At 41.9% G+C, this 27,827-nt stretch overlaps 1 protein-coding gene across 1 annotated transcript in view; it reads right to left on the reverse strand.

The window, feature by feature from the left end:
• Positions 1-27,827, reverse strand: part of LAMA3 (laminin subunit alpha 3) — a 241,953-nt gene that overhangs the window by 106,824 nt on the left and 107,302 nt on the right. Inside the window, exons 19-27 of the mRNA XM_079943103.1 lie at positions 24,827-24,983; positions 22,449-22,581; positions 19,808-19,950; positions 16,745-16,842; positions 16,090-16,243; positions 7,766-7,926; positions 4,507-4,615; positions 2,318-2,415; positions 1,287-1,431 (exon numbers count right to left, since the gene is read on the reverse strand). Of these exons, the coding sequence (XP_079799229.1) occupies positions 1,287-1,431; positions 2,318-2,415; positions 4,507-4,615; positions 7,766-7,926; positions 16,090-16,243; positions 16,745-16,842; positions 19,808-19,950; positions 22,449-22,581; positions 24,827-24,983 (1,198 nt within the window). The remainder of the gene's footprint in view (positions 1-1,286; positions 1,432-2,317; positions 2,416-4,506; positions 4,616-7,765; positions 7,927-16,089; positions 16,244-16,744; positions 16,843-19,807; positions 19,951-22,448; positions 22,582-24,826; positions 24,984-27,827) is intronic.

Here is a 27,827-nt window from a genome sequence, read left to right on the forward strand (position 1 = left end):
TGGGCAACTGCATTCCTAGGTATTTAACAACAGAAAGGCACACTGTGCGTGCAAAAGGCCATACAAGAATGTTCCCAGCATTCAAGCACTACTTGTAATAATCGTGTAACAAAGGGTCAGACTCCATTTTTTATGTTTGATGGTTTTCAAGCTCCATCACTCACCTATTGCCTTTTGTCCTACACCTGGACAAGCTAATAAGAAAGCCCAGGTGTTCATCCCTTGGCACACCTGGGAAGTTCTAACCACACAAATTCCAGCCCATGGGAGAGGGAGCCCTCACCCAGACTCCCCCCCACCCCAACCACAACGAAAACCAGATTCAGACCCCAGTGCTTGCTCAGGTTTGAGGGTGAACCCTGCTCTCCCCAGAAAGTCTCACTATGTGAGTAATAAGTCTTTTCAAACCGCAAAAAAAACCTACAAGAATAACAACAATAAAAGATTATCTTTCAGATGAGAGCTGTGCCTTGGAGGGTGACTGACTAAAGGTCATACACTAATTTTATAGCAAAACCAGGAGTAGAGCTCTATTGTCATGATTTCAATTCATTTCCCCCTACTGTTCTAGGTTGCCTTGCCCATACGGGATCTTACGAAATTTTCTCTCCCAAATCCTGTTAATTTCCTATCTTGATGCAATGTGAACTGACACAAGCCATCTCTAGGATCAGAAGGACATAATGGCATCAGAACAAACATTAAGTCCTGCAATTGTGTAGTTTGCAGTGAAAAAAAGGTGTATTCCCTTCATACACTTCACCTTTCTGCTCTAGATGATTGATCAATATGTGTTTATTGGGAATGTCCTGCCTACAAGTTGGGGCCGCAAAAAATTTGTTAGAGTTCTAAAAGCGCTCCTGTTCTGATCTGGGAAGATAATTAATGACTCAACAACGTTAAGTAGCAGTAGCCCGTGAAAATGTGACCTATCCTAAGATGGCTCATGAAAAATTGCCAAATGACTATGTAGACAGCGATGCAGGAGGGAAAAGGAGCGTCAGGATGGGGCGGCCACAGACAGGATTAACCGGATGCCTCATGCCTGGGATTCTCCACAGTTGAGAGCAGAGGTGCTCAAACTTTAGGGGCATCCAAATCCCCTGGAGGATTTGTTAAAGCACAGATTCCTGGGCCCCTCTTCCGAGTTTCTAATTCAATAGTTCTGGGGTGACGCCTGCAGATTTGCATTTCTAACAAGTTCCCTGGGGATGGGGACGCTGCTGGTTGGGACCACACTTTGAGAACCACTGGTTTACAAGCAACACACTGAGGGGGAGCCCTACCTGTGGGGCCTTCAAGGTGACTCCAGTAAGAGCGTCAGCAGAAGGTAAAGGGTCCTGGGGCAGGAGAGGGGAAGACCCACCACTCGGAACGTCCAAAATTAATGCTGTCGGAGGAGTTTCAGGGACCAAGGAGATACAGGTGGCGCTGAAACAGAGAATACTGAAAAATAACCAAAACCCGAAGAACTGTCCCCCGGTGAAGAGACAGAGTCTAAGCGTCAAAAGGATCCAGAGAACCACCAGCCTGTGGCGATCTTTATACAAACATACTCAGTGCTCCGGACTGGCCAAGTGTATTCCGGCTGCCCGCTTAATACAATAAGCTAAGACAGAAAAAAAAAAAATCTTAATTTTGAAGGGAAGTAAGCTAGATGGAAACTTTTTAAAACTTCCCTCCCTAGGACTAAAATTCATTGTTAAATGAGATCAATGCAATGAAACATTATTATTCACCTCTAAACATCAACGTTGACATAAAACTATACAAAAACAAAGAGAACACATGCCTATCATTTCTTTTAGGCACAGCCAGATCTCATTGTCTTGGGGGTTTCAACCATATGCATAAGATGTCATGACTGTATCCATAAATTATTTTTGAGTCTACATCCAAACAACCTTCTCCAAATCCTGAGAATCATTGGTTAGCTAATTCTCATAACATAGCTGTGAGATGGGTCATTATTTTCATGTTTTTTGTAAATGAGGAATCTCAGACATAGAGATTAAAGGATTGGAACAAAGTTGAGTCTTGACGAAGGCTCAGAATAGAACTTCAGAGTAACTGCCCTCAAGGGTGAGGCTTAAACATTTCCCCCAGTTGCTATTGTGTCAGCTTCCTGATATGATGGAATTCTGGAAAGAACGCTGGGATGAATGATTTAGCTCTTTTTTTTTTTTTTTTTTAATGCATCACCAGCCTTTAGCACCTTGGCCTGTGATCACTTCTGAAGTCAAACATAAATCTACAGCCTTAAAAGCATTAAGTATCACTCAGCACAGACAAGGGATAAAGGAAGGAAACACATTACCTTTCATTAACAAATCTCCCATAACTGGCAATGCATTTGACGTGAGGTCTCAAATATTCCACCGAGAATTCTTCAGTGGGTATGATACAAATTTGATGCTGTCGAGCAAATACAAGAAGGTATGTCCCAGTTATCAGCAAAGTCAAGGTTATAGCCAAACACATTCTTTTAAAAAAGCTGTTCAGGTCTTCCCTGGCCGTGCAGTGGTTAAGAATCTGCCTGCCAATGCAGGGGACACGGGTTCAAGCCCTGGTCTGGGAGGATCCCACATGTTGTGGAGCAACTAAGCCCGTGCGCCACAATTACTTAAGCCTGCACACCCACAGCTAGAGAAAAGCCCGCACACAGCAACAAAGACACAACAACAACAACAACAAAAAGCCATTAAGAATTCATCCAGAGGCATTATAACTATTATTGTAAAGCAGTAAAAATCATAGGCGAGCACTCCCTCTGGCATCATTATGTCCAACAGATCCTTTTTACTATTATGCAGGATCACTGACTAAATTGCTCTTGGAATAATTATACGAATAAACAAAATCATGTGAAAGTTCAAAAACAACTCTCTGTCAGCGACTTTTGACAGATTTTTCTCTCCTGCCTTGGGCCGATGCTGGCTCTTCAGACCCCTTGGCAGGGAGAGGCAGGGATGTGGTGGGCAACCAGGGAGCCTGCTGTTCAGAAAGAGGGCTGCTCCTGCTACAAACCATCCTTTTCAATAGAGGATGACTTGTATCTCAGGCACATTTGGGCTCTGTCTCCAGAGCTAGTTTCTGAGTCACACAAGAAATTCAGTCATTAACTTAATACCTTTTATTTTAAATCAAAACTATTACCAGCTTGGTCACAAAGCTATTCGGTAACAACAAAATTTTAATTGAACACCTACTATATGCCAGGCACTGAGACGGTGGGATTCTGCAAGACCAAGATGGACACACTCCTGCCTTCATAGAGCTTATTTTCCAGTCAGCCTTGACTCTGAATGACATCTGACTATTTCAAAAAGGGCAAACTTATGCTTAAAAGAAGGACGTTCAGCCCCATTATAATTTCCAAAAATGAAGAGGTTAAGATTCACTTGACTTATTATGTTTAAAAAGAGTCATCATTTTAAAAAGTCTTAAATTATTATATAGTTTATATAATAATGTTTAAAAACTAAACTCCAGATAGTTCTTAAGAGAAAGCGCAACATTTTTAATACTGTCAAGCACGAATATCTAGAACATACTAGAACAGGCTGGCCTGGCACTTCCCAGAGTGATACATGCTTAATATTAGCAGTATCAGGAAGTTGCTTCATGCTTAGATAATCTTACGTTCCCTGAGATATTTATTGTAAACCTGACCACCCCTTCCTAGCCCAGATCCCACTGCCACTGTTCATCACAATTCTCAATATTTAAGTTATGCTATTAAAAGGGTATTTAATCTGCCAAAGCTGGCATTTTAACTCTTAATAGTATATATCTGGGTTTCCCTTGTGGCACAGTGGTTGAGAGTCCGCCTGCCAATGCAGGGGACACGGGTTCGTGACCCAGTCCGGGAAGATCCCACGTGCCGCGGAGCGGCTGGGCCCGTGAGCCACGGCCGCTGAGCCTGCGTGTCCGGAGCCTATGCTCCGCAACGGGAGAGGCCACAACAGTGAGAGGCCCGCGTACCGCAAAAAAAAAAAAAAAAAAAAAATAGTATATATCTAATTAATTGAAAATACTCTTTTTGGAATTGAGTAACAATGGTCTGGAAAAAAATACCAGGTGATTACAACCTTGAAAATTCTGCCAAGAAGCTAATAGACATAATAAAATAGTAAAGTGGAAAGAAATAAACAGTAACTAATGGCATTTCTATACACCAGCAATAATAAACTAGGAAACATAACAGCAAAAGATAGTTCATTCATAATAGTAACAACAAATACAAACTAATGAAATGGCGTTTTGTGAAATGTGTTCAAATTTGATGACTAAACTTTATTGGATGCTATAGAAAAGGCTCCAACAAATGAAGAGGCAAAACAGATTTCTAGATGGGAAAATAAACATCATAACACTGGCAATTCTCTGCAGGTTAACTTTATAGATGTAACACAAACCCAGCCAAAACTTTAATAAGCTTTAAAAAATATATATGGTTACCAATAAAAATACTTCTAAAATTCAGCGGTCAAAACAGAAGCATACCAGAAGGAATCGGGCCATCCGTGCTTTGAGCCAAACGTCTGCATCTTCTAACAGCTCGTACACAGCAAGGCGACTCCTGCTGTCGGTCACAGCGCTCCGGCAGAGGACGCTACAAGAGGAAACAGTTTTCTTAACCTTACTCCCCTGGTCTCCCTCACTTTATGCCCTGTGGAGTTGCTGATTGCGCTTCAGTTTCTCCTGTTGTTAACCAGGTCACTGACAATGAATTTCCCTGGAGGTGGAGTTTAGGAGGGATGCAGCCCATGATCAGTAGGGGAAAAAGAACCTTTCCACTGAGCTCTGAGTTGCACCTCTCAGGGCTGACGGCCTTGCGCACCTTCTCCACCCAGCTTTTTTTTTTTTTTTTGTGGTACGCGGGCCTCTCACTGTTGTGGTCTCTCCCGTTGCGGAGCACAGGCTCCAGACGCGCAGGCTCAGCGGCCATGGCTCACGGGCCCAGCCGCTCCGCGGCATGTGGGATCTTCCCGGACCGGGGCACGAACCCGTGTCCCCTGCATCGGCAGGCGGACTCTCAACCACTGCGCCACCAGGGAAGCCCTCCACCCAGCTTTATAATACTTGGTTTGGTCATCTGGAGAAAGAGCCCCAGGGCCAGTAATGTCTAAGACACAGCCTTCTTGGAAATTTACCAATATCATTGGTACTGTTGGAGATTAAAGTTGCCTCCTGAACTCACAATGACCATCTCATGCCGCGTCAGTAATGAGGCTGAAAAGGTCCGAGTTTGCCTTTAGAAGCTCAGTCTGTTCCTCCTAATGCTCCTTCCTCATTCTACCAGTGGTGCTCCTTCCCTCCACGGCATCAGAGGACATACAGAGCTCAGGAACATTTAAAGATTTTGAACTAAAGAATACAGCCTCGTAGTAAAACCCATAAAGGAAGTATTATGTGAGGAATGCTTCGACTTCATCGTCTAAAGTAGCAACTTTTCGGTCTATAAATATAATTTGGAACTAGAGACATACGAAAAGAAAATGACCATCTCTGCAAAACGTTTGAAATAATTAATGCAATACTTCTGAGGCGAGAATTAAAATGAGATAGTGTACAAAGAGCCATGGTTTGTGGCATACATTAGAAACTCAATAAATAGCTGTTTTCTTTTCCCTTTTGTGCATGTGTGTGGGTGTGAATACATGTGTCAATTAAAATGCATTTCTATTGGATTCAACCATAACTCTGGGAGTTAAATATATCAAGTGATTATATTAAGTGACTCCCTTAGATTGAGTTTTATCCTCTATTCAATTCTTACTAAGAGTAGACTAACAGTAATAACTGGATTGATTGAATCATTAGTGATCACCTCTCTTACGGAGGGCAGATCAGATTTTTCAGAGTTATCACAGCACTATTTTGGAAAGTGGTGTTCCTACGAGCACCACTACTTTTCTGTTGGGATATTGTTTTATAACAACATAGTTAGACCTCACTTGAGAAAGGCTGGGAAAGGTTCAAACCTCAGCAGGAGAAGCTGCCATATTGAAAGGGTCTGTCAGTTGAAATAGGTTTTTATGGGTCAAATATTTTCCAATTGCATCGTATTTTTGGACTCTATTACTTGCAGCCTGGTCATTTTCACTTATCCACATGACATGCAAAGTAGAGAAAAAGGAAATACTTTAGACAAGTGAAAAGATACCATGGGACTTCCCTAGGAGTGGTTAAATACAATAATAGTAATTCCTAGTCTAATGCAGTATTGTCTTATCTAATGATTGAGAACTTTGGTGTTGTCGCCACGTCCAAAGCCTAAGTGATCTGCAGAATATCATGTACTTCTCTCCTTAAAACACCATTCAGACAAAGGTCCTGAAACAATGCTTATGGCTCGCGGAACCCTGGCAGGGTGTTCTTTCTTTCTTTAGTTTTGAAATCACTCCTCTGCTTGGCATAGATAGTCTCAACCTCTTCTGAGATAGTCAAGAGTCATGAAGGTCATTAAGAATGTTTCCTCCTGTTTGCTGGGCCATCTCCACTTTGTACACTGTGGAGCAGGGATCAAGCCCTGATCTGCAAGGTGGAAGGGGTCAGAGAGCTGAACTGGAGGGTGGGCTTGGATGGATGGGGTATGGAGAAGCCATGCCCTAGGCGCTGTGGCCAACAGTCTCCAGGACTCAGGGGGCGAGTGTACATCCCAGTGGTGGCTGATGTCACCTATCGATGAAACTAGTATTTTCAGAAAATGACAGAACATTCTAGGGAACTTTTCTGGGCCATCTGGTGTTCCTATTAAAAATGCATATATAATTACATTCTTTGTTTCTTTTTTTAAGCATCACCCCAGAGAAAAGGGAAGATTAGATTTTTTAAGGTTTTGAAAAGAAACTTTCACAGTTTATTTTGTAGGGTTGCCAAGAGTGTGATATTAATTTAATAACTGCTTCATCAAGTCTCATAAAATTTTCCATTCTAAGCTACCAAAAGTAACATTTTTCATAAGTTCTTTAATTTGCAAAACAGGGAAAATGTCCAACTACCTCAAGTCATCTTGGGTTTGACAAAAAACACGTAAACATAGAGGTTATAAAATGCTCAAAGTCTCGGCCAAGAATTGGGAGGGTTCACTGTAGTTATCACCCCCCTGCCCTCTCAGGAGCCTCTGCCTTCCAGTGCCATTTATTCTACAATTAATTTCATGGGAAACATCCCTTGCACTGATTCTTTAATTAAAGTATACTCTGAACCTTTGCATACATCTTTAAACATTATGCAAAGAAAACAATTTTTAATAAACCTTTGTCAGCGCTCTTGGAAGAGATGAACTTTGTCAGGGTGAATCTGAGATTCCTTTGTCAAATTATTTTTCACCTGACGATCAACATTAATGATCCCCAGTTCTGAAGGGCGTGTTGTGAAGGCAGGAGTAGTGGAGAATGTGCCAGGCACCCATGTACTCTACACGGTGTTTGAGGGGAGAGCCCTGAGTTCACTGCCCCCCATAGGGTGACACAGAGTAAAGCAAAATGGTTGTGCTGCTTCATGTGAATCTGAGACAAAATGGTAAGTAGAACATACAACTTTTCAAGAAAATGCAAGCTTTTCAAGGTACTGCCTACGGAGAAGCCTTCTGAAGCCACGCTGGGGAAGATGCTGGTTCGCACAACTACCCCCCTGCTGCTTTTCGAGCTCAGCCTCCAAAAGGAAACAGCTTTCCAAGTTAGATAAAAACTAAAGTTCCCACAGCTGACCTCCTGCCTGTCCAGTTACAGAGGACTCGCCCAGGCAGGATGGTTACCTGTATTTGCAGCTGTAGATGTTCACCCGGCCTGCCAGGTCAGCCCCGGGGCCCTGCACGTGCACGTCGGCCTCAGACAGCTGGTCTGCTTCCGTGGCATACTCGACCACGACCACGTAGTGGCCGACCCTCGGGACCCGCAGCTGCAGGCGCAGCTCCACCTGTCGGAGAGCCCAAGTGGACAGATGTGAGATGTACTGGATGCGTTTCCATAGGCAACGGTGAAACTGGGGCTGAGCAGACCCCAGGAGGAGTTTTATATGTCATCATACTAAGAAATGTGGTAGGTAGGGATGCCCAATAAAATACAGGACGCTCCGTTAAGTTTGAAATGCAGATAAGTAACACATAATGATAGTTGAACTGCAATTCAAATTTATTGGGGCATCTGGTATTTTTATTGTCTAAATCGGCAACCCTACTTATAGGGGCCTCTACTCCTCCTACCCATATATTTGCCTTGTTTCCCAAGGCCAAAGATACTCCAAAACTTGAAGTAAAAAGGAATTTCCAATGGGAGATGAATGGAATGAAACTATGCCTTGAAGCTCTTTAACTGTTCTTTGATTAAAAAAGAGACTTGTATGAATGCAAATAATATAAAGTGATACACACACCCCTCTCCTGAGATGACTAATGGTAGCTTGGTTTTCATACTTCCAAACCATTTTCTACATCTGAAAATGCACAATACATACATATGTACTTTTTTTTTTAAAAGAAAATCTGCAGGCAAACACGGATGCTTTCGTACCATCACAGCAGAGCTGAGTAGTTGCGACAGGGGCCATATGGGCCGCAAAACTGAAAATACTTCCTACCTGGCCCTCTACAGATAAAGCACACCCACCCCTGACACTGCCTAGTGGTTAGGAGCGTGCAGTCTGGAATCACTGTGCCTCCAGCTGTGTGACCTTGAACAAGCTACTTAACATCTGCATGCCTCAGGATCCCCCTGGGTAAAAATGAGGATAATGTAGTACCCGCCTCTGAAGATTATGAGGATTAAGTGAGTTAATATGTGAAGAGCTCTTAAAACTGTATCTGCATGTTGTAAGCACTATATACACGATGATTACAACTCCGGTTCTTGCTTTTCGCCACGACTTTTTTTTTACTCAGCAGTATTTAGTGTGTCTATACCAGTACGTACAGATATACTTCATTTTTCTAACGGCTGCCTACCATTCCACAGTAGGAATGTAAAATCATTTCTTTAACTAATCCCCTATTGATAGACACTTAGGTTGTCTCTAATTTTTCCTAAAACATATAAGGCTATATGATCATCTAGCTATATCTATATATCTATGTATATATCTGAATCTATATCTGTATTTATATCCTTATGCTAGTATTTCTGTAAGATTCCTAGAAGTGGAATTAGAATTGCTGGATCAAAGTGTATGTGCATATTTAATGCCTGAGCCAATATTAGAACTACACTCCTTAGCAGTTTAACCCACTTCGGCCCGTAAGCGCAGGCCCACCACGCTTAATTAAAATCCTCTTGTCGCTTGCTTTCGGGAAATTCACATTTACTGTTCCTTCTGTACAGCTCTGAAGCCCACAGCTGCCATTTTCCACAGTGATTTTTCTATCACTTAAATAACAGAAAGACTTCCCTCAGGGAGAAAATGTGGATTACCCACACCACTTTTCCACTCTGTGTCTTACAGTGAACTATGCCGCTGCCATTGGTCCGTGTGGTGAGGTTATTGCCAGCATCTCTCCCCTGGGCACCTCCAAACCAGGGCTTGTCTGTCTTCACCCCACCATGGAACACACACAGGCCAATGAGGAGCCTTCTCCCAGGAGTTATCATTGGCTGCCAGTTCTATCATAGCACTCTATTCTCTATGATAAATTTCTCTTACTCTTCCTACTCTGAGTCCTTTGGGTTGATTTTTGGAAGACTTGTTGGAAGGGTTTTGAATGTATTTTTGATGGTAATAATGGGTTCTGACAAGTCAGACAAAAGATGTAAATGATGGAAAACAGAAACCCTACTGTCGCTGTTTGTTATCAGTTATTATCTTTGAAAAAGCGAACTTTAACGAAACCAGTGTCACTCTGGAGGGATCTTTCCCATTTTATGGCACAAGACTGTCTTCACCTAGTTACCGGTGTTTCAGGGTAAAGACATTAAAGGTGAATGTATCAAATCTGTTGCTTACACAAAGCTAAGAGGGATAACTAACCTGCTGATGTCGAAGTAAGGATTCAAAATGATTTGGTCAACAGAGACTTACTAAACACCTACTCTATCTCTGCCCACCAGCAAAGTGATGGACATGCAATGGTAAACAAGACAGATCTGGTCTCTGCCCTCAGACAGACTTTAATCAAATAATTAGATAACTGGACAAATGCAATGTGAAATTACATGTATGACAAATGCTCTGAAGAAGGGCTAAGAGGGGTGCCTGGGCTAGTCAGGAAGATGAGGGGGGAGGCGAAGACTTCCCTGAAGAAGCAACAACCAAGCTGAGTGCTGGAGGATGAGGAACAGACAGCCAGACCAAGCGGGGAGGGAAAAGCATTCAGGCATAGGGAACAGCCTACAACATAAAGGGTAGCCTATAATGTACGTCCAAGTGACTGAAGGTAGGCCACAGTGACAAGGAACAGAGAGCAAGAGGAGGTATGATAAAATTGGGAGGTAAAAGGGGCAACATTAGAGGACATTACAAATTTTTGTCTCTATCCTACGAGCAATAAGATGTTATTGTAACGTTCCAACTGTGTATGTGTGAGGGTGGGGTGAGAAAGTCAGTGATGAGTAGATACTTCTATCGAAATGAGCATGCTGACTACAGTATGGAGAATGAGCTGGGAGATGCAATAAGCAGAAGCTGATGTGGGTGAGCTAATGGGGAGGTTACGACAGAGATCCTTATGAAAGATGGCGGGGTACTGGGCAAGAAAGATAGATGGAGAGAAGTGGAGAATATTTTTAAAAGTTTGGGGAGTACACTCAGGAATGGGTTGGCTTTGGTGGGGGAGAGAATGGAAGAAGTCATGCATGACCCTGAGAAACCTGGTTTGTGCATTTAGATGGATGGGGGTGCCATTTACTTAGGTAGGGAACACTAGACCGGAATTTGAGATCCCTCTGAGATATCTAAGAGGTAATGTCAAGAAGGAAGTTGGCTGTGCTACTCTGCATATAAAAGGGGAGGTGTGACTGGACATACCAATTTGGGAGTTATCTGTGTAGAGTTGGTACCTAACATGATAGACATGGAGGAGACTGCTTAGGGAGAGACTACAGCGTAAAAAGACAAGGGCTAAGGGGACTTCCCTGGTGGTCCAGTGATTGAGAATCCATCTTGCAATGCAGGGGATGCCGGTTCAATTCCTGGTTGGGGAACTAAGATCCCACATGCCGCGGGGCAAGTAAGCCCGTGCGCCACAACTAGAGAGCCCGTGTGCCGCGACTACAGAGCCCCGTGCAGCAATTACAGAGCCCATGTGCCGCAACTAAGACCCGATGCAGCCAAATAAATAAACAAAACAAAACAAAAAAAAGACAAGGGCCAAGACTGAGTCTCAACAAATTCTAACATTTAATGGCTAGACAGAGGAGGATAAGCCCGCAAATGATATTTTGAGGAGGCGGCCGGAGAGGCAGGAAGAGACCCAGACTACTCTTAAATTCTGGAAAACAAGGCAAGAGAGTGGTTTTGTTTGTTTGTTTGTTTTTGGCTGCATCGGGTCTTAGTTGTGGCATACAGGCTCTCTAGTTGCAGCATGCGGGCTCTCTAGTTGCTTGCCCCGTAGCACATGGGATCTTCGTTCCCCGATCAGGGATTGAACCGGCGTCCCCTGCAGTTCAAGATGGATTCTCAACCACTGGACCACCAGGGAAGTCCCGAGAGTGTTTTTAAATGGAAGGAGTATTCAACAAGTACTGAAAGCTGCTGAGAAGTTAAATAGATGACTAGATGAAGACTGAAAAAATATCCATGGGATTTAGCAACAAGGGTATCACTGGAAACCTTGGCCAAAACAAAAAAGAAAAACATTAATGGAGTGGGAAGTGAAAGCCAGAGTGGTGTGATTTGAGGTGTGAGTGGAAGGTAAACAACTAGAAATCGTGGGTCTAGACAATTCTTGGTTTTGAAGGGGTGAAGAGTTATGGAGCAGTGGCTGAAGGATTGTGGGAGGGGGAAGGAGGGTTTTCATCAAAATAGGATAGAATTTAGCATTTTTTAAATGTAGGGTGACTTCCAGTTCAGATGGCACAGGAATTCACATTTGCTGTACCCCATCTGCTCCGAGACACAGCAACCATGGATAAAATGTTTTAATAGAAAAACAAAAATTATGTTTGGGATTAAAAGTAGACAGATAATGGAACATAAGTAAAAGAAAAACTTCAAATAGCGTGGTCCTCTGGTGCTTCAGGTCTGGAAGCAGGCTGTTGGGGTCAGCAGTTCAGCATATGCAGAGTAAGGAGAATTAAACATGCTTCCTATGAGACAGTGGTCAGATCCAGGCTCATTTTTTGAAGCCAAAGGATGAGGGTTCCTTCAAATCATGAAAAGCTGGAAAAAATTGCTGAAAATCTGCCACCTGGGTTTCAGCTTTATAAAAATCTGTGGAATTTGGGAACTGAAGATCAAAGATGAGGCCTCATGACCAAGAACTGAGTTCAGCACCCACTGGCTCAGTGTCTGAATCTGTACTACACCCAGGATCACAATAATGGAGGTTGGCACGTCATAATGCCTCACTCTGGGCTAAGGGTACAGAGGACCAGACAGACACTGCAAAACTACTAGGCTGAGATGGATGTGGAGAAAGACAGATAAAAGAGAACCTCGCATTCAAAGTAAGCCAATAAGCAAACAAAATAAGCCTCCACAACATAAAGAAATCTAATGTTAAGAAAGACAGGCAGGGCTTCCCTGGTGGCGCAGTGGTTGAGAGTCCGCCTGCTGATGCAGGGGACGCGGGTTCGTGCCCCGGTCCAGGAAGATCCCACATGCCGCGGAGTGGCTGGGCCTGTGAGCCATGGCCGCTGAGCCTGCGCGTCCGGAGCCTGTGCTCCGCAACGGGAGAGGCCACAGCGGTGAGAGGCCTGCGTACCACAGAAAAAAAAAAAAAAAAAAAAAGAAAAGAAAAAGAAAGACAGGCAACAATATCATCAACTGAAGATGAGTTCACTTCAGATGAAATGAACTTTATGAAACAGTCTGACAAAGGCTTTAAAATAAGTATACTGGTCCCTTATCTGGAACCCCCCAAATCTGAAAAGGAAATCCTGTTTTTGTAACTCATTTGATGACAAAACCTAACCTAACCCTAACCAGGCAGCACTTGGTGGCAAAATCTGACCTGAACTGATATAAGTCCATGTATATAGTCTTCATCTATCTCCCTTGATGTGCCTACTCATGCTTTTCATTGGAGAAATATTAACCTGTTTGATTACAAGGTGCTGTCCCGGACCCCGCTATAGATGTTATGCATGTGTGTATCATTTAATCTTTTTAATATCTTAAAAATTCTGAATTCTGAAATATACCTTGCTCCAAGGGTGTTCAGATATTCAAAAAGATCAATAGAGTAACTCCTCTTTGAAAAGCAAATGAAGCTATGAAATAAAAATTGGCAGCAGAGAAACAAGAAAAAGTAAATATGAGAAAGAGCCAATGAGAAATTTTTTGAGACTAAAAGTACAAATTACATGGAATTGGTAGGCTGAATAAAATCTAGACTAGAGATAGTGAAACAGAGCATTCATGTATTCTAACAGAGTCTTGAGGACGTCATCCAGAAAGCATCACAAAGAGCCAAAGAGATATAAAAATACGAAAGAGCAGTCTGGAGACAGATTGAGAGGCTCCAACATTCTTCCAGTCTGACTTTCAGAAAAGAAGATGTAAGGACAAGCAGCAAAGTAATACCTGTGGAGATACTAACTGATAATTTCCCAGGATGAAAGACATGACTCTTCATATTGAAAGTGCACTTTGAGTATTAAACTAATAAACAAAAATAAATCTGCACCTAAACATATCATAATAAAACTTCAGAATATCACAAATAGAAGTCCATCTTAGAACCTATGGTTAAACATACTGGATTTAGCACACATATTTATTGATCCTCCCTCTCAGAAATCCACAAAAATAAGAGTAAATATTTTTTGAATCATAAACCCACAAAGAAAAGAGAATTGAGAAGAGGAAAAGAACAGACCAGAGAATACAAAAGTTTGGAAGCTAGAAAGCAAATGGATGTTAACTAATTGAACAGACCAAAGAAAGTTGGAACCTGTGTGTGTGTGTGTGTGTGTGTGTGTGTGTAGGGTTGAGTTGGGGTTGGGGTTGGAAAAAAATCTAGGAAATCTCCCAAAACATAAAACTAGATAAAGAGATTGGAAAGGTGGACGAAAGATAAAGAAATAAATTATCAAAGAAATAACTCAAGAAAGTTTCCCAGAGAAGTTTCTAGGCTAAAAGGGTCTGCCGAGAGCCCAGCACACTGGCTGAAACTACCTATATCAAGGCACATCCTTATGAAATTTCAGAATACAAAAAAATAAAAAGATGATGCCAAAAGGTTTAGGAAAGGAAAAGCAGGTTGCATCCAAAGAACTGGGAATCAGAAGGTACCACAGGTGCTGGATTAGGCTACCTCTAGAAGAAGTGAGTCCCCCATCAATTTAAGTATTCAACAGAGGATAAATGAATAAATATCTGACAAGGATAATGTAGAAAGAATTCTTTCACAGGAAGGGAAATCAGATGATTCCTAAGACCTCTTCTAACTCCATTTGTCTCTGAGTTTTAGCACAGCGATCTATTAATGTTGTGCAATGGAGCTCTCTGTGATGGCAAAATATTCTGTAATCTGTGCTGTCCAATAGGGTGATGACTAGACATATATGATTATTGAGCACTTGAAATGTGATTAGTGCAACCACGGAACTGAATTTTTAGCTTTACTTAAGATTAATTAATTTAAATGTATATAGACACATGGGCTAGTGGCTACTGCATCAGACAGCACAAGTGTGTAAGCCCTCAGATAAAACAGTAAAAATGACCGTTAAATAAAACTGGACAGCCCAGGGCTTAGTTTTGTGCATCATGCAAATAGAATAGCTCAGTGCTGTGGCTCTGGGCTAAGTCAGAGGTGGGAACAACTCCTGATGAATCATCAGCATCACTTCTTGGAGATCAGCCCTTCCCAACTGTACCTCCCTGCTGTGTGGGGAACACATACACACGCACGCACGCTCACGCACAGACACACACACGCACGCTCATGCACACACACACACACGTTTGTATATATGCGTAGGCAGGTATATGCATCTGTATACACACAGAGCATGGGTAGGGAGAGAGACAGTGGACTGAATATTAGAATGGAGAGGAAGTAAGATCGCTTCGTTTTTCTTTATGCATGTTGTGTTACTTTTTATAACAAGTATATATTTTTGTAAAATAAAAACTCAAATAAAATAAAATGAAATGAAGACTAAATTTAAGAAACATCCTTAAAATCCTATAACTTCTACCTTGAAAATGTTAGGAATGTAGTTTACAAAAAGGTACACATCTAAATGGTCAGTGAGAGTACCATATATATTTTCATTCCACAGATTTAATCCCCCAAATAAACATTTTCCTCAAGGGTACGAAACAGAGAACATTGTAGAAAGTAAGGAATGGAAATATTGTGGAGGAAGTTTTCTTTTCAGTGTCTTCGTTTTGAGGTAATGAGTTCTAATTGTTGATACACAACACTTCTAGCTCAATCTTAAAACAGTGTAGTCTTACATTGTTTTGAGGCTCAGAGAACTCCCGGAAGAAAAGTAATGCCAAGATCTGTACTAACCGGTCCTCTGAGCCATGAAGGAGGTCCCTTTGGGAGTAGCAGTTCCAGATTATGAGCTCAAGGAATTCAGCTGCTACCAATCACCTAGCCTGAGGTGATGAGCAGTCAGGGAGCATTGTATCCTTTGAGGGTAAGCTGTGTAATTTCTGGAAGCCTTGTAGAGAGATCTTGCCCTGAATCAGACAGAACAGGATGCCCCCTTATCAGCCCAGAGGATCAAAAGGAAAGGATTCTGTGGTCGTCCATGTTCCCCACCACATCTACTGCAGAATGTGCTCTCTCATGGTTCAGTGGGCTGGACCACCCAGCCCCAGCCCGAATCAGAGAACTCAGCACACCTTTAACTAACACCTCTGAGGAAGTCTTCCAGGCTCCCCTGAATGTGAGAAGCAATCGCAGCTAAGGGTTTTCAGCAGACGGACTGGGAAGTAATAATAGTTTTGACAGTAAAGAAAAGGTTGCCCCACCTCTCTCCCACTGAGGTCCGCCATGACTGGGTGTTCAGGGATGGGCTGCCTCACTGCCAAGGGTCTTGGCTCCCCGTCAAGCAGGAAGTGTCTGGCCTCAGAAGCCAGGGCACAGGGGAATCGGGTCACTGGCAAGTGCTGGTAAAGCAAGCAACTTCAACAACAACAATAAAATATGACAGTTACGACCGAGAACAGAACACAGAACATCACAGTGCATCCCCGGGGCTCTTATGCTTTCCGTCTTTCATTCATTCACTCATCATTCTTCAACAAACTCTTACTAAGTGCTGACTACAGGAATCGGGTGGTCCATTGTCATCTGCATGAGGAATGGGAGAAGCAAAGGTCCACAAACCTAGACACCCTTTTAAGCTCTTCCCCTCACCGGATGCATGACCCTGAGGGTATTACTTGGGCATGCATCGCCACTTCCTCAGGCGAGAGGGTGAGTCACTCTTAGGCGCCAGAAACCGTGTGCAAAGTACTTTGTGAGTCTTACACGAAAGACAGTCACTGCCACACAGAAAAAACACAATTAAGGAATTAACCAGAGCACTCTGTTAAGTCGTGACCCTGAAGCCTACTGAGAATCCTTGCACCCAAGGTTCCTGAGTTAGAGGCCCCCGACAATGCATCCGCTGCCCATACTAACTTCTCTCGGGGAGGGCCTACGTCGGCGCACGGCTCTGTGACCGGCAGCTGCAATGAGAGAGCTTCATAGTAGTCCCTGGGGAGCAGTACCAGGTAGTCCTAGGAAATAAAGACCGAAAGGACGATTACTCATTAGGAGGGCGGCCGTACGTTAGTCATAAAAGAGCTACACATAGTAGCTAAACTAATAATAACCAAGTGAAGCACTCTAGTTACACTGTCCGCATCAACTACTTTGTTCTGCCCCCTGATTCACCGGAACACACAAAGCAACCCCTCACGGGAGCTTCAAGCATTGGAGATAAGCACCTTAGGCAAACATTTTTATTTTCAAATCTCAGGGGAAGTTTTACCGGTTCTTCTGGGTTGTTAATAAATTCAGAAATAAAGACAGTAATAACCTGTCAATTGATGAGACATTCCTTTGACAGGCTGGTTGTCTTCATCCCTATAGAACCCTGAGTTGTAGGTCATGTATTCTGGCTTTTTATTCCCACACCAGAGTAACGCTCTCCTGGCTTCATGTAAAAAAGTGATGCTTTGCGATCCCGGTAAATCATAGCCTGAAACTGGCCCACTGCCTGCCCTAGGTCAGGACAGGAAGAACATTTTCCACTGAGGGTGCCACGTGGATCCCACAGCGGGAATTCAGAAGCAGCTCTTCCGGAAAGGGCAGAGTTTGGGCTTCTGCAAATCCTGGCATCACTGACTATCTGCCGAGGGAAGAAGGGAGGGAATGTTTGCCACGATGGTGAGAGACTGGTACACGGGCCATGAGGCTTCTGTCTCTTCACAGCCCTCAATATGTCTACAGCAGAGAGGAGGAGAATGTACAGGAGAGGAAAAGTAGGGGCTCAGCGGGCTTCTATCTGAGTGGGGTTTAATTTAATTAAAAAAAATTTAATTGAAGTATAGTTGATTTACAGTGTTGTGTTAGTCGCTGGTGTACAGCAAAGTGATTCAGATGTGTATTGATATATTCTTTTTCATATTCTTTTCCATTATGGTTTGCTACAAGATACTGAATATGGTTCCCTGTGCTATACAGTAGGACCTTGTTGTTTATCTGTTTTACATACTGTAGCTTGTACCTGCTAATCCCAAACTCCTAATTTATCCCTCCCCCACCCCCTTTCCTCTTTGGTGACCATAAATTTTTCTATGTCTGTGAGTCTGTTTCTCTTTTGTAAATAAGTTCCTTTGTATCATATTTTAGATTCCACACATAAGTGATACCATATGGTATTTGTCTTTCTCTTTCCAACTTACTTCACTTAGTATGATAATCTCTAGGTCCATCTGTGTTGCTGCAAATGGCATTATTTCATTCTTTTTATGGCTGAGTAGTATTCCATTGAAAAAAAATATATATGTGTGTGTGTGTGTGTGTATATATATATATATATATATACATATATATATATATACACCACATCTTTTTATCCATACATCTGTCAACGGACATTTAGGTTCCTTCCATGTCCTGGCTATTGTAAATAATGCTGTTAGGAACATTGGGGTGCACGTATCTTTTCAAATTAGAGTCTTCTCTGGATATATGCCCAGGAGTGGAATTTCTGGATCATACGGCAACTCTGTTTTTGGTTTTTTAAGGAACCTCCATACTGTTTTCCATAGTGGCTGCATCAATTTACATTCCAACCAACAGAGTACAAGGGTTCCCTTTTCTCCACACCCTCTCCAGCATTTGTTATTTGTAGACTTTTTGATGATGGCCATTCTGACCGGTGTGAGGTGATACCTCATTATAGTTTTGATTTACATTTCTCTAATATTAATTTTTAAATGGCTATTGCTCTATTAGTAAGCTTCCTTTGGTTGGGACCATATCTCCTCATTACTTTATGGTCCCAAAGATCCTAAAACAGTAAAGGTTGATAATAAGTGCTCAATAAAATATTTTTAGAGAAAATGAGATCATAATATGGAAGCATACATATGAATTATGACACAACTGCAGTGGCTAAAGGTCATGAAGACTCTTCCATGCCTATGCAGTAACTTTTACCATGAACTTCTTCTTTCCATTAGTCCAACTTTGTGCCCTGTTACTGGACTCAATGGAATTTTCCTCTTCCTCCTGTCTAATATCTGTGAAACATTCAGAAACTTTAGTAAAGCAACAAACCTTTCTACCAAGAAGTGCAAGAAAAATAGGGACTGAATGAACAGCTGAAACCTTCACATTATAAGATCTCAGATTTGGACCATGGATAAGCATGGTCTCTACTGTATGGGGCAGACTTGGAGTTAAGGGACTTGCCTGAGATCTGCTCATTTAGCCAATCAAAAGAGTTGTGCCAGAAGGAAACGCTTTCTGCTTTCCACTCTGAGTGCATGAAACCAAGTACTGCCAAAGACTATTTTGAAAAGAACTTGCTATAAGCGAAAGCAGACATCAAAGAGGGGTATCTGAAATAGCAGGTTTCATCCCTACAACTCCCCTGGCCGCTCTGCCTATTCTATTAATGCGCGAGGACACAGCCCTTCCCCTGATGAAGAGTTCTTTGTCCAAGGCAATCTGTTTGATGATGCTACTGCCACAGTCAAGGCAGAAGGAGGCAGGAAGCAGGTCACAGAGAGGCACCGGCTCTTCGTCTCTCCCTTCGCTTTTCACCACCAAGAACTTCACTCATGTTAGGGTCTTCTCTTCCTCTAGCTCCTTCTGATTCATTGTGCACAGTTCCCAGAGAGGTTAATTTTCTTCTTACCGCCCTTCTGATTCATGATGAAAAACCCCAAAGAAACTTTTGAAAGGCTGGGACATATGCTCATAAAGGTTGTGCATTTATTTTAATATCTTTGAGTCATTCTGAGTAAAAAAATGCTTTTTTTTTAGCCCGTGAGAAGCTGGCTGGAAGAATATAAAAGCTATTTTAGGTTGGCTCCTATGTCATTATGTCATGTGAGGGCAAATGTCACCATAGGTTCCTGTGTCTAAAAGGGAACCAGCTATGATTTTTCTACCTTCTGGTCACTGTGGGTCACTGTGGATGGACCATCTCTAAGAGGGGAAGAATCTCCCCTCAGAACCATCTCTTACCAGGAGGACTCCTTCCACTTTAATACAAGCGATCCATGTTCCTGGCACAATTGAAAATGGATCTGCAAAACCATTTCCGGGCACGGTGACAAAGGCCGGCTCCTTACTCGGCTGGAAGATGGTCTCTTTGCTTTGAGCAGCATCTATCAGAAATAAAAAGAATTGCTTAGGGCATTTTTCTAGCAGCCAGTGTATTGATTTTAGATACTCAGCTTTGAACATTCAGTTGACATCTTAAAAGGTTTCAGAGAGTTTACTGATCATATGAACTGATCAGATTTACTGATCTTATTTTCAACAATTGCATGAATGCATGTATCTATGTATAAAATAGACTAGAAAGATATCACTGATAAGATGTTAGCAGTGGCTATCTATGCTGGGATTGTAATCTTTAAATTTATTAAGTATATTAAGACATGTAAACTGCTTAGAAAAGTTCTTTGCACATAGTAAGTATTCAGTATATAACATTAGATATTAAACTATTATTTTCCTTGTTTGTTTATATGTAATTAAAAATTTTTTAATTTCTGTTGAAGAACAGGCATTCATTTTGAAATAAGAAAAAGTTTCGGTTTTCTCTTGTTTTCAGGATGCAATGTTTTCTTCTGCATTAAACAAACAGAGGACCTTCTGTAGTAGGTTCAGAAACAAAACTGTTGCATCGGAGTCCAATGAAGGCTTCTTCTTTAGAAGAAATGTTTACTCCAAATATCTGCATTCACTCTCCTGTTCTACGAACATCTACAGGGCCCACTATAGGTCAGGGCTGGAACTAGGTTCTGGGGAACAGGCAGAGAACACAGCCAGCATGGCCTGTGCTCCCTGACAGTGGTGACAGGGGAGGTGGTGGATTGCAGACCAGAAGAAAATACGGTACAGCGTGGACAGTGGCATCTGGGAGGAGGCATAGGTTACTAAGGAATAAATACACAACTGGACTCCTGACTCAGACATGGGGCCTTAGGAAAGGTGTCCCAGAGAACAAGAAAACAAACCACAATGTATTCCAACTGTTTGAGTTAACGGAGGGCAAACTGCTGATGGCATTGTCCCCTGGGAAGCAGTGGGTCCATTAGAAAGGGTTTGGGAGTCCATCAACAGATGAATGGATAAAGAAGATGTGGCACATGTATACAATGGAATATTACTCAGCCATAAAAAGAAACGAAATTGAGTTATTTGTAGTGAGGTGGATGGACCTAGAGTCTGTCATACAGAGTGAAGTGAGTCAGAAAGACAAAAACAAATGCCATATGCTAACACATATATATGGAATCTAAGAAAAAAAAAGGTCATGAAGAACCTAGGGGCAGGATGGGAATAAAGACGCAGACTTACTAGAGAATAGACTTGAGGACATGGCGAGGGGGAAGGGTAAGCTGGGACGAAGTGAGAGAGTGGCATTGATACATATACACTACCAAACGTAAAATACATAGCTAGTGGGAAGCAGCCGCATAGCACAGGGAGATCAGCTCGGTGCTTTGTGACCACCTAGAGGGGTGGGATAGGGAGGGTGGGAGGGAGGGAGACGCAAGAGGGAAGAGATATGGGAACATATGTATATGTATAACTGATTCACTTTGTTATAAAGCAGAAACTAACACACCATTGTAAAGCAAGCATACCCCAATAAAGATGTTAAAAAAAAAGAGAGAGAAAAAAGAAAGGGTTTGGGGTCTGAAGATTGGGTCTTGTCTACAAGGACCAGCTGTGTGCTTAGAAAATTTACTATGCCTCTCAGCTGTTTTCTCCTCAACCTTCTTCGGTTTCACAAAGTTCTTATCATGTGAGGAAATGGATACCAAAGTCCTCTGTAAATGATAACGCAAGCCTGCCGGTTCTTCCTAGTAGTTACCGTCTAATCAGCCTCCAGCCTTACAAGCTTGCCTGACACAACTGGGTACATCATTTCTTCCCCAAGTCCGACTCTGCCATGGATACTACACGAAGGCGCTTAAAATTCGCACCTAAATTAGATTTCCACTGGCGCCGTTTTGTGTTCTTGTGGAATTCCCAGTAGTCTGTTCCTGGACTAGCGGAAGCCCTCACTCCTTGCAGAACAGACTTCCAGGCCTCATCCCTGACTGTGGTGAGCTCTGCCCTCTGACTGTGGCTCCTCGTCTGCCCTCAGGAATCCCTCACCCCTGAATGAGGTTGGCCTATTCCTCCCTGGAGCTCTCTTGGGCTTCATGCTTTACCACATTCATCTTAAAAATGCCTGTCCTCACCTATTTCTCCTTGAATTACTTGGTTTGCCTGAAACAATGGGAGAATTTAGGGCAGTAGGCCAGGGGCTCTCAAGTAACACCACAAAGGTGACACCCACTTTACCTGAATGAGTTATAAATTCGCTTTGCCCTGTGGTGACATCATAACCCATGGGTTTCAGCCAAGGTACACAGGTTGTTACACTGATTTCTTTTATGACAGTTAATAACAAGTTTAACAGCAAAATTTAAATATTCAGAGCATCTAGAGATTGAAAAGGTACAAAGGACAGGGCATCTGTGTCCCAATCAGACGACATCTCAGGCTTCATGTTTTCTAAAGAGATCAACTTTGTGAAAATTAGAGAAAATGTTTCACTCATTAATCATTTCTTTATCCAAAAGAGGTTTGGAAATTTACCCACCTGCCTCAGCCCAGGAGGGATAAATAGTTACACGGCCAGATACTGCTTCAGCTCCAGGGTTAACATATCTCAGAACAACCCAAAACAAGGAGAGACTTGACTTCCCCACATTCAACACGATCCTTACTTCATTCTGAAAAATACCAAAAGCCCATAAAGTATAGAAGAGACAGCTGGTTAAAAGACACGCTAGCCAAACAGGGATGGCATTCCAGTTTCACTACTGAGCTTGTAGTCAAACCACACACACACACACACACACACTCATATACACACACATTCACACCCACTCAACAAACACCAGTGACTAACTCTGTGGAAGATGAACACAGGCAAGTCAGCCAATAAATTAAAATCACTTACAATTAAAGGTTCAGTGAAAACACACTCCCTCAGCAACCAAGATCCTCTTTTGACCTTTTAGTAATCAGGCAGACAGAGCAGAATGTTAGATGGATTAGTTCAGGGAAAGAAACAGTGACGGGGCAGCCACCCCTAGCTGGGAAATAAAAAGGCAGAACAGAAGGAAAAGAAAGTATGTTATTTAACACCACCAGCCCCAGAGAGAGAGCACTCCAGAGTCCACTTCACATACGTAACGTCTGAAACAGTCACAGAAACCAGTGGTGGCTAAGGAGAGGTTATAAGATCCCAAACACATTAGCGATGAAATCTAGATGTAACTAAAATCTGCCTGCTAAATCATATGGAATTTATCTCAGTCCCTGTCTGAGAAGAATGTGGGCTCTCTGCTGGGGACAGGGGGTCTCGCTGGTCCCCAGGTCCTGTTGCCAACACAATGCTCTGTAAGTGTTGCTGGGCCCATGATCTTGAAGGAGACACTAGACTATTTCAATTCTGAACCACAGACCACATGCCCAGATCCAGCTGTGGCCCAAGGAAAGTTCATGAAACGTGGAAATTTCTAAACCAGTAGTTCTTTAGGTCTTTCCTCCAGCTCCTTTGGTTGAAATGAAGGGGACTTTTGTTGAACAAGACATCCATGGCAATAAAGACTGGCGTTGGGTAGAATCCTTTGCTCTGGAAGCAGGAGTTGCAGCTGACCCACACTGAGGAACTCTAACTGGCCCTCTCAGTTTGACAGAGTTCATCTTTAAGGGTTAGTTCCACATCAGAATATAAAAATGCAAGAATGTATTAAGGGCAGAGTAAAGTGGTAAAGTAAAGTAAGTGGTGATTCCAGGGAACACCACCCAAGTCCTCTGACTAAAAATACTTACAGAAAAATCCATCATTAGAAATGCATTCCTTTGTGTTAACCAGCTATTCTTTCAAACTGCAAACACCTGTGAGGAGGTATATACCTTGACTGGGCTCTTAGTCATTCACATCCTATTATGACTCAGTGGAATGCACTGCTTTTTTTCTGAATAATGAAGTAAAAGCAGAGAACTAAAGAAACTGAATTGCTGTATTTGGGGAGAAGGAGAAAACAGTGAAGTGTCTTAAGATCCCAAGTACTGTTAGTGAAAGGTATCTTAGATGGGGCACTTTGCCAGGCAAGAAGCAACATTAGAATCAATGGGGGCTCCTAGGGAACTGTGACCCTGCCCCTGTGTCTCTAAGGGCTTCCTGATTTAGAAATAGCAAGCACTAGTCCTGGATCTGCTAAGGACACATACTGAGCTACCATCGTCATCAACTTGCCTCTTTTATTCTGAATTTCTCCACTGAGAAACAGCTTGAAGAGCAACCTCAAAGAGAAATTCTGAGGCTAAAACTACTCAATGACTATAAAGAAATGTTCAGTTATAAATGTTGTATAAGTTCTAAAGGTAAACAATGTGTAAATTCCTTAATTATTCCACTGCAAAACCAAGAGAGATGGATACGGTAGAGAAGACTGAAGGACAGGAGAAATATGGGAAAGAAAAATTAAATAGCACTGTCTAAAACTCCTCCTTTATCTTAGTTTCTGTTCATACAGTAATTCAGAGTTATAAAAATTAAAAAAAAAGCATGTTCAAAATTCAGCAACACAGGGTTTATTGGAATTAAGTTAACTCATTTTTATTCTCCACAAATGGCTTTAAAGAAAAATGTCTCTCATGTTAAAATATAGCCTAATTTCGTCTGGAAAACTGCTTATAAAAAGTCTCCAGAGATAAGCGCCATCTTTCTTTAATCCCTTCATTTTCCGATTTGGTGACCAAATTAAAGCAACAATAAGCTGTGAAGTCGATATATATGCTTATCAGTTAAAATCCAACCTTACCCAGCACCCCATCTACCCTCTCAAGAACAAGAGTCCTGGAATCAGTTTTGGGAGAGTTCACCTTTTGGGGGTCTCGCTGAGAGGGCTGTGGGCAAGCGTATGGGCTGCTTTACCCGGAGGCTGCTTCCTCCTGGCTGCTCACCTGTATCGAGGTCATCTGAGCATACCCTCTCCAGCTGAACTCAGGAAACTCCAGGGGATCAAATCCAAACCGAAGCGCTCTTCCGTTGGGTGTAGTGCCATCTTCAATCTCATACCTCATATGATGCAAATCCGGGAAATAGTAGTTGTTTTCAGGTCTTTTATAAATAAAATGTAAATGGCGGATACAGAAAGTGAGGTTCGTTGATAATCTGGATATCCTTTAATCCCAATAGCTATCACTGAGAGAACTCCCACCAAATTGACAAAGCGCATTAAATAAGGACAAATTGAGGGGGGTGCTGCTTTTTCTCTAAATTATTGCTTTTGCTCATGTAAACATTCACAGAAAACACCCAACACTACTCGTTCCAAGCAGCCAAATGAGAAAAGCATTTAGAACAGCCCATAGTGGTAGCACCCTTTAAAATGTTTTAAATGGTTGCCAATGATTTAGCAAAGTCAAATTGGCCTATTTACCATAAATTCATTCATTTATACTCATATTCACTGATTACACAAATATTAGTATCTTTGCCAGGCACTGTTGCTAAGCACTGCAGATTTAATAGTGAACACGACATAAAATACTTCGTATGCCAAGTTTACAAGTTAGATACGTTTTCTCTACATATACATATATATTTTGATCATTAGAATGACTTTTCTATGTCTTGTTTTCTCTTAAACTATATGCCTATAAATGGATTCCTTTCAAGAGTCTGATAATGGTGGTCACAGAGAGGGATCAAAAATATTCTAATGCTTGTGTGACATTTTATATTCAAACTACTTGAAGTTCTTCAAAATGGTGCATTTTGACAATCCAGTCCCAAGCTAATAGCTGTTAGTGGATTTAAAGCCATAAAGACCAATTAGTCAAGGGAAATAAAAGGGCATGCTCCTATATTGCAAGTAGAATTAGGAATGCTTACAATTTACGAAGGTAATTTATGAATGTAATTTATGGAGGTAATTTATGAAAATGTCCATTCCCATTGACATAGAAATTCTACTTCAGGGAATATATTCTAAAGAATGATTTTATAGGGTCCAAAATTAACATAGGGCTTCCCTGGTAGCACAGTGGTTAAGAATCCACCTGCCAATGCAGGGGACTTGGGTTCGAGCCCTGGTCCAGGAAGATCCCACATGCCATGGAGCAACTAAGCCAGCGTGCCACAACTACTGAGCCCACGTGCCTAGAGCCCGTGCTCCACTACAAGAGAAGCCACCGCAATGAGAAGCCCACACACCGCAACGCAGACAACAGCAACTAGAGAAAAGTCCATGTGCAGCAAAGAAGACCCAGTGCAGCCAAAAATAAATTAAAAAAAAAAAATCAACATAAAAGAATGTCTACAACAGTGAAAACTTGGAAACAAAATATATGTACAATTATGAAATAAAGAAATTATTAAATATTATGTAACCATTAAATATTTTGAACACTACTTAATTACAATGGAAAATGTTCATGATATGTGAAAAAACTGATATAAATTATATGATAAAATACAATACTAATTTTTATTCATAGAAAAAGCCTAGAAAATATACAAAAAATATTAAAAGGGGTTATCTCTGGGCGGCGGAATGAAGATTTTCCTTTGCCTTTTTACTTTTAGGTACTTATTAAAATTTTACAACGTAACACATGTTACTTTATCACAAAAACTATTTAAAAAACAAAGTGAATGTGAATGCTTTCTAAACTTGTAAGAAAAACTAAAAATACACAAATAATACCGTAAACAAACATTTGGAGGAATTTAGGACAAAAAGATGCAAGATTTATCAACCTGGAAAAAGGTGCTGTGGCATCTATGTTGTTGGTGTGCTTCATTTATCATTTACCACTAAGTCAAAGGATAATCTAAATTCCATATATATATGTATTGACTGTAATGTCAATACTTTGGCCTCAGGGTGAGTAATTTATTCTGACGCATTATTTCAACCCCCAAATTAGCCAATCATCTACATAGTTGGAAGGAGAAAAAAACTCATGCTGATTAAGTAGGGGGAAAGCTCACTGTATCAACAGGAAGCCGAGAAGAGGTAAAACATGGGTGGCAGATGTTTCTGAGCCAATTTATGAAGTTCCTCTGGTCTATGGTGAACCTCGCTCGTCTGCAGGAAAACAAAACTACAGACGTGCCTTTCTTCACATACATTTTATTATGAGGCCCCTTTTACTGTCATTTAGAAACAATGGAAGAAAGCACAGCTGAGCTGCTCTGATCCTGAGAATTCAAATGTTGGAAACATCGAGGAAAAGGAGAGAAGCGTCATTCTAAGTATTGGGTTGGCCAGAAAGTTCGTTTGGGTTTTTCTGTAAGATGTTACAGAAAAACATGAACGAACTTTTTGGCCAACCCAATACATACGGTTTGCCTTGATTACATTAAAGATCTCTTTATTAACCTGTCGACAATGCAGAAGTAGTGAAGGTACTCGAGATTTAGACGTTGCATTTCTTAAGACTTTCAGTGTATGATCAAAAGTCAGAGGGCTGGGCTTCCCTGGTGGCACAGTGGTTGAGAGTCCTCCTGCCGATGCAGGGGACACGGGTTCGTGCCCCAGTCCGGGAAGATCCCACATGCCGCGGAGCAACTAAGCCTGTGCGCCACAACTACTGAGCCTGCGCTCTAGAGCCCGCGAGCCACAACTACTGAATCCCCCGCGCCTAGAGCCCGTGCTCTGCAACAAGAGAAGCCACCGCAGTGAGAAGCCCGCGCACCGCAACGAAGACCCAACGCAGCCAAAAATAAATAAATAAAATAAATGTTTTTTAAAAATAAATAAATAAATGTTTTTAAAAAAGTCAGAATATTAAAAATTTTCTTCCTTCCACTAATGGACAATTATGGATGGATCATGGTTTCATATAAATATAGAAACTGCTAAACAGGCAGGACAGAGGCAGCGTGCTCCATACCTGCTACAGCCCCTCTGGGACCTCAGTCTCCACTTGGCACCCTTGCTCCTTCTGTTCATTT

This window comes from Stenella coeruleoalba, assembly GCF_951394435.1.
Source record: "Stenella coeruleoalba genome assembly, chromosome: 14".
Classification (NCBI taxonomy): Eukaryota; Metazoa; Chordata; class Mammalia; order Artiodactyla; family Delphinidae; genus Stenella; species Stenella coeruleoalba.